Source organism: Ipomoea nil, unplaced genomic scaffold (genome assembly GCF_001879475.1).
Source record: "Ipomoea nil cultivar Tokyo-kokei standard unplaced genomic scaffold, Asagao_1.1 scaffold2845, whole genome shotgun sequence".
NCBI lineage: Eukaryota > Viridiplantae > Streptophyta > Magnoliopsida > Solanales > Convolvulaceae > Ipomoea > Ipomoea nil.
Window position 1 is genome coordinate 280944 of NW_017619273.1, and position 7813 is coordinate 288756.

Here is a 7813-nt window from a genome sequence, read left to right on the forward strand (position 1 = left end):
TTTACTTTAATTAGTTTTAATTTTCTTAATGAAATGACTTTTCTTTATCAATTTTTTATGGGAGGCTAAAGGAGTGTTTGGATTGCTGGAAAATATTTTAAAATAAAAATAAATACTAATAAAAAATAATTTTAAAATATTTTTTAACCCCTCATAACATGTGTAAATGTTTTATATATATATATATATATATATATATATATATATATATATATATATATATATATATATATATATATATATATATATATATATATATATTAAATACAATTTGATAAATATCATAATTTCTGTTTATAATAGTTAAAAAAAAAATAATTCAAAGATGTGAACCAATGATTTCAAAATAAAATTAATATACAGTTACAAATAAATATAGCATGATTAGATTTACTTTAATTAGTTTTAATTTTTTTTATTGAAATGACTTTTATTTTTCAGTTTTTTATTAGAGACTAATGGAGTGTTTGGGTTGCTGGAAAATATTTTAAAAATAAAAATACTTACTAATAAAAAATAATTTTAAAATATTTTTTAATCCCTAAACATGAGAGAATTTTATATTTTAAAAAAAATTACAATTTGATAAATATCATAAATTTTTTTGAAGGTCAATCTTGCGATTGTATTAATGAATCAAAGCCGAAATAGCGTCAGGTGGGATAGCATCCCAGTACATAACTTGATCATGTGTAAATGCTAACGAAGCTAAAGTATGCGCATGTAAATTAACCTGTCTAGAGATGTAATCCAAAGTAATACGATTAAATAAAGACATAAGCGTTCTGCATTGGTCAATTGTGACCCCAACGTACGAATGGATCGGCGTGTGATAGTGCCGGATAATTGTAGTCAACTCCATGCAATCCATGAGTAAACTTACTGATGTGTTGTTCCGTTCAAGCAACTAGGACAGTGCTTCCTTGTATGCCTGGGCCTCCGCCATAAGTGGTGAGAAACAAATCGGTAATTTGCCATTCCTTGTTGCCACAAAAGAGCCATCTGGCGCTATTATTAACATGTCGTACGTAGCCTCGCCTGTGTCGTGTCGGAAACCCGCGTCCACATAACACCGTAGACCGCCCTCCCCTGGTTCGGTTAATGGCTCCGATGCCGCTGCCGGCTCGGTACGGGGGGCCTGGGCAGCGCCGTACGCCTGAAGTGTTACGGTTGCTGCTCTGGCTAATTGGGCAGGCCGCGTCATTGATCCCTTCCAGACAGCTGAATTCTGGGCTCTCCAAATATAATATAATATTGCTACCATCAACCGGGTCTGCTCCTCCGTCAAGATCGCCATAGCCCCTTTTAGCCATGTTGTAAAAGACTTTGCAACAATATTAGTGATAGGCAATTGTGTTATATTCCAAACAAGTCTAGAATATTCACAGAGCACTAAAGCATGTAACACATCTTCATGATCTAAACCACACATTGGGCATATTGGGTCCACCTCCACCCTTTTAAATATCAAGTTAATGGTTGTTGGCAAGGCTCTCCACAAGAAAGTTTTCCATTTGGGGGGACTTTTACTTTCCACATTGTAACCCATTTATCAAAAAACGCGGGATTATTTTCATAGTCACCCACAATATGCCTATAGGCATTCTTCACTGTATATGTCCCCTTTGGGTCACTCATCCAATACCATAGTCCTCGGTAATCAGGACTAATAGGGATCATATTTATTCGCTCCACATCCTCAGGAATAAACAAGTCAGATAAAATATATGGATCCCAGGTATGAGTCTGTAAATCAATTAATCCTGCAACCCGTGTCTCTCTCAATTGCTCTGGCATTTCTGTTTGAATCAATGGGCTAGGATTATCTCGTAACCACGGATGCCCCCATATTAAAGTTGTCTGTCCATTCCCAATTCTCCTTCGCACTCCTGAGATCACCATTGCATGGGCTGCCATTATACTTCTCCAACAGTAACTTGGGCAATTACCAATAGTTGCATCAGTAAAACTGGTTGTAGGATAATACCTTATCAAATTACCGGGATTCTGAAGAAGAACAACGCAGGAGGACCTCCTCCCTTGCAGTGGCCCGAGCAAATCTGAGAGCTATGGCGTCAAGAGCCATTAACATTCGAACTAGAAGTCGGGGAACATACTGAACTGGTTGGCAGCCTTATAGATTTTTGCTGCGAGTGTTCCTGGGTCTGTTAGAAAACGCCATGCCTGTTTTCCCAGCATAGCTAGATTAAAAGCCCTTAGCTCTTTAAAACCCATACCACCATACTTTTTCGGTATGCACAACCTGTCCCAAGCCTTTCAATGTATTCCCCTTTCTCTTCCATTCCCCCACCAATACTTATTCATAGTTCGCTCAATTAACTGACAAACTGTCTCAGGTAACAAAAAAACACTCATTGAAAAGGTAGACATAGATTGCGCTACACTTTTCAACAATACTTCCTTACCAGCCTGAGAAAGTAACTTTTTACTCCACGAACCAATTCGTTGCCTGATCTTCTCCTCCACATATTAAAAAAACAACTCTCTTATTTCTCCCCACAAAGGAAGGTAGGCCCAAATATTTCCCAAAATTGGGTGCTTGCACCACCCCCAGAGAATCCGCTACCTGTGCCCTGTCATCCTCCTGGGTATTTCTGCTAAAACATATATTAGATTTATTATAGTTCACCATCTGTCCTGACAATTTCTCATACCTTGCAAGGCACTGCCTTATAACTCCCGCCTCCTGGACATTTGCTTTAAAAAATAGGAGACTATCATCCGCAAAAAATAGATGTGATACAGGCGGTGCTCCCCTTGCAACTCTGCATCCATGTATAGAGCCTGTCAACTGTTCATACTGTAATATCATCGAGAGAGCCTCTGCACAAATAATAAATAGATACGGAGAGAGAGGGTCTCCTTGCCTGAGACCCCTGGTTGGTTTTACGCACCCCTGCTATACTGTTGACCATTATAGTATAATTAACAGTCGTTACACACAGCATAATGAGTTTATCCACTTCTCACTAAAACCCATAACAGTCAGCATCCTTTCTAGAAAGATCCACTCCATTCTGTCATAGGCTTTTGACATATCTGGCTTCAATGCACTCCAACCCACTACACCACATTGCTTCCTATTCAGATAATGCCCCACCTCTGCCGCCACCAAGATGTTGTCAGTGATTAGCCTTCCCGGGATAAAAGCACTCTGGGATTCTGATATTAATCCTCCCATAAGTGTTTTCATCCTATTTGCTATCATCTTGGCCATAACTCTGTAAATGACATTACTCAATGCAATCGGCCTTAAATCTGCAACTGTCTCAAGCATCTCTTTCTTAGGGATCAAAACAATGTTAGTATCATTCAATCCCTCGGGGAATACACAGGAATTCAAAGCATTCGTTATAAAGCCAGATACTTCTCCTCCCACTATCTCCCAAAACTGCGGGTAGAAACCCGGGTTTAACCCATCCGGGCCCGGTGCCTTATCCGGATACATTGAAAAAAGAGCCTCTTTAACCTCATCAATTTCAAAAGGGCGGTCTAGCATCATATTTTGTTCTAAGGTGACTCGTGGGGTTAGGACCCCAAATATTGGATCATCACAGCTCAATCCATTAGAGGCAAAAATATTCTCAAAGTAATTTAGTATAGTGGAATGCATATCATCCCCCTCCACCCAGTTACCAGCATCACATTTAGTACTAGAAATAAAATTCTTTTTCCTACGAGCAGAGGCATACCTGTGATTGAATTTTGTGTTTGCGTCTGCCCCACGTAGCCAGTGTTGCTTGGCTCGCTGTCTCCAGAACACATCCTCCTGGGTCTCAATTCGTTTCAGGGAATTCTCAATCTGTTGGTACTCAACTAGTGCCACAAAATCTCGCCTATTCCGTATGGCATCTTGCCTCTGTTGTAGCTGCTTAATTCGTTTTCCGAATTTATGAAACTGGTCTCCCCCCACCGCATTAACTTCTCCCCACACAACTGCTGACAATGCAGCAATCCCTCTGTTCTCCCCTCCTGCCAGGCCGTTTCTACTACTTCTTTGCACCCTTCATCTAACAGCCAAGCCATCTCAAACCTGAATCTCCGCGCCCCCCTTCCCCTTGGCATGCATATCGCATTAATACTGAGGAAAAGAATCAAGTGATCCGGGCCCGGGTCTGAATGTTCTCCAACCATGCATTCTCATTCATCAGACCCCAATCATTCGTTATTAGAGCCTTGTCCAACCTTTCCTCTATCCAATTCGGCGTCCCCTTTCCCTTTTGCCACGTAAACTGGTGGCCTCTCATTGGCATTTGCAACAAACCACAGTCATCCACAGCATCTCCGAAACCCCGTAACAGGCTATTAGGATACGGATTTCTCCCCTTCTTCTCATGGTGATATAGGAGATTATTAAAGTCCCCTATCACCACCCAGGGCAACAAGGATCTATTCTTCAGAGTGCCAAGTAAATCCCATGTCTCCTCCCGCCTATTTCGTTCGGGGATCCCATAGATACATGTCATGCGCCATAACTTATTAAACAAGCTTACTTCCACATCAATATGACTCTGCGAGTAGCTTAATAGTCTTACCGTATTATTCTTTTTCCATAAAAGCGCCATTCCTCTACTCAATCCATCGTTATCAACATAAAACAAACCCTCATACCCAAGCGTAACACGGATCCGTTCTGCATGTACCCGTGGCACTTTGGTCTCCATTAAAAACACAAAATCAGGTTTCTTACTGGACGCTAGGCTCACAATCTGTCGAACTGTGCGTGGATTGCCCAAGCCACGATAGTTCCAGCTCAAAGTACTCATGATGATTAGTGCAATATCATTTATGTTTACAACAAGAATAATTAAATAAAAAATAAATAATTCAAATATGTGAACCAATGATTTCAAAATGAAATTAATATACAGTTTTAAATAAATATAGCATGATTAGATTTACTTTAATTAGTTTTAATTTCCTTAGTGAAATGACTTTAATAAAAGTAAAATCCTCCTTTACAATATTTCAGCCCAAATTAATATGAATATTAATTAATTAGTAAACAATTAATAAAGCTTAATTGGTAACAAAATTTTATATGAAAAGTAACTAATATCTAATGGATTGTTACCACATATTAAAGTCAATATGTACATAAAAATGGAAAATGGTTACCAAATTCTGAGAATAATTAAATTATTATAATTGTGAAAATAATGGATACAAATTCTGCGTAACAAATGAGAAAATTCGTTTGAAATTTTGCGTAATTTTATAAAGAAATAATAATTTATTAATTATTATTTACACCAATTTATACTTTTAATGTAAGTAAAATCCTCATCTTCAACATTCCCGCCAAATTAATATAAATATTAATTAATTTGTAAAAAAAAGTAATAAAGCTTTTTTTTTTTTTTTTGAATGCAGTAATAAAGCTTAATTGGTAACAAAATTTTATATGAAAATTATCTAATATCTAATAAATTTTTATCACAAATTAAATTTAATATGTACTTACAAATGGAAAATGGTTATTAAATTCTGAGAATAATTAAACCAATATAATTGTGAAAATAAAAGAAACAAATTATGCTTAATAAATGAGAAAATCCATTTGAAATTCTGTGTAACTTTATAAGGAAATAATAATTTATTAATTATTATTTACACAAATCTATATCTATACTATTAATAAAAGTAAAATCTTCAATGAAAATGTCTTTCACCCTTCTGATACGAGATCGCCCTTCATCAAGTTCTAACGAAAACAATTCACGTTGATGTTCGCATATGCCATGACTATCAATAAAAGTCAGGATAAAATTCATTTACTACTACCAATGTCGTCTACAAAGTGATTTTCAATATTGTATAATTCAAGCCATTGATATTATGTTTTTTTTTTTTATATATATATACAAAGATGACAAAATTGCTATATATCTTACATAGAAAATATATCTTCCGTATAAATAATTTTTATAAATGAGTTGCTAGACAACGAGCTAATTAGCCCAATTAATACAAATTCTAAACACTGATATATAAAATCTCTAAAGTTTCAACACCGAATGCATATATTTACACGTTAGCTATTACTTGGGCAATTATTTACTAATTCAAGCATTGATAACATCAGAAAACATAATCGGTGCAACTCAATTCTTCAATTATATTACATAATATTCGATGTTATAATTTATACAATTGTATATCGATCTAGATATTTTTAAAATATTATAACAAATTCATTCCGTGCAACGCACGTGCGCAAATACTAGTGTTAAAAAAATAAAATCATTAGATGTGGTTAAATAATTAATGTTGTTGGAATCCATTAAATGGAAATAAATTAAACAATAAGTGAAAATAAGTTAAACAATAAGTGAAACGATTTTGTACACTATATTATAACGCTTGTGCATTCAAATGATCGTTTTAACTGGGATTTCTAATTAATTAGGGGAAGAAGTAATTAGATCACCATATTAGTAGAAGAATTAATTAAAAAATGCTATAATTGTTAGGATTTTAACATTTTAAAATACTATATACTGGAATCTGGTAATTTTTTTAAATACAAGTGGCGTATCGAATATCGATAGTATTTTAAGATATTAAAATATTTCCTAATTAATTTTCTTTTGAATATAGTACTTTAATTTTTATTTTTTTGACATAAGGTTCATAACATCCAACTTATTTTTGACATGACAGAATAAATTACATACACTTAAAAAGAAAAAAGAAAAAGAATAACAAACCAACCATAGTTATCAACGGATTATTATTGTGTGAACCATGGTCTGAGCAACTATGTACCATATTATCAAATAATGTACATTCAAGTACACAAATAATGAACTTTTAGTATATTAAAAATGTACATTATTATATTCAGCAAAAGTACATTGTTTATGTATTGAAAATACATTATTTTGTATAATGTACACTCAGTACACAAATAATATATTTTTAGTATATATAAAAAAGTACTTTTTGTTATGGTCCACACAACACTGTATGGACCATGGTCTAAACAATAATTTGTGGTTATCAACTCTAGGTCAAGAACAAACAAATCGAATTAATAACAGAGGTGATGGCCAGTTGGTATATGGATCAGAGGACGAACATATTTCCACGACAAAGCCCGACACCCAGGATGGTAGATTACTTGTTGGCACTGTCATGATATCAAGCATGTATCTAAAAGCATGGAAGTTGTTTATTAGCAATTCCCAGCAATGATAGAAGGTCATGTTGAGCAGTTCTTCAATAATTTCCCTGGCTTGTTTCAGCTGTGAATCAATAATATTGATTGGTATCTCTGATCTGCCTCAATCAAAACATGAAGGATCATTTAGGTGCTCATAACCTGGCCGTCGCCTTAGGCTCTCCTCCTGGAATTGAAAGCCAAGTGGAAACTGACCTCGTCCAATTTTATGCAAAAATTAATTGAGTCTTTATATTATACATGTAAGACTTTCCCATACATTATATTATATTATATTATATTATATATATATATATATATATATATATATATATATATATATATATATATATATATATATATATATATATTATGAGTCTTACTTATATGGTGCAAGTGGACTAGGCCCATTAAGTAATTGGTTGGACTGGACATTTAAGTTTAAGTCTTATTCCACCAATGTGCCTATATAAAACTTGTATTGATGGGATACAAGATTATGGTTATTATATGGTACTCATACTGCTCAAAAAATACCAGTACACCATCTACGGTTCTGAGTCAAGTATGAGACAAAACGTCTAACCCTATTGATCTACTGTTCAAGAGGTAATACAAACAGGATATCAA

The 7813-nt window shown here is 34.7% G+C and overlaps 1 protein-coding gene across 1 annotated transcript; it reads right to left on the reverse strand.

Moving 5' to 3' along the window:
- Positions 1-1467: 1467 nt before the first annotated feature.
- Positions 1468-4586, reverse strand: LOC109159777. Its single transcript, XM_019307890.1, has 4 exons — positions 4153-4586; positions 2985-4025; positions 2588-2786; positions 1468-2067 (listed from the first exon to the last, which is right to left on the reverse strand). Exons 1-4 carry the CDS (start codon positions 4584-4586, stop codon positions 1468-1470), a joined length of 2274 nt encoding a protein of 757 aa, XP_019163435.1.
- Positions 4587-7813: the final 3227 nt, after the last annotated feature.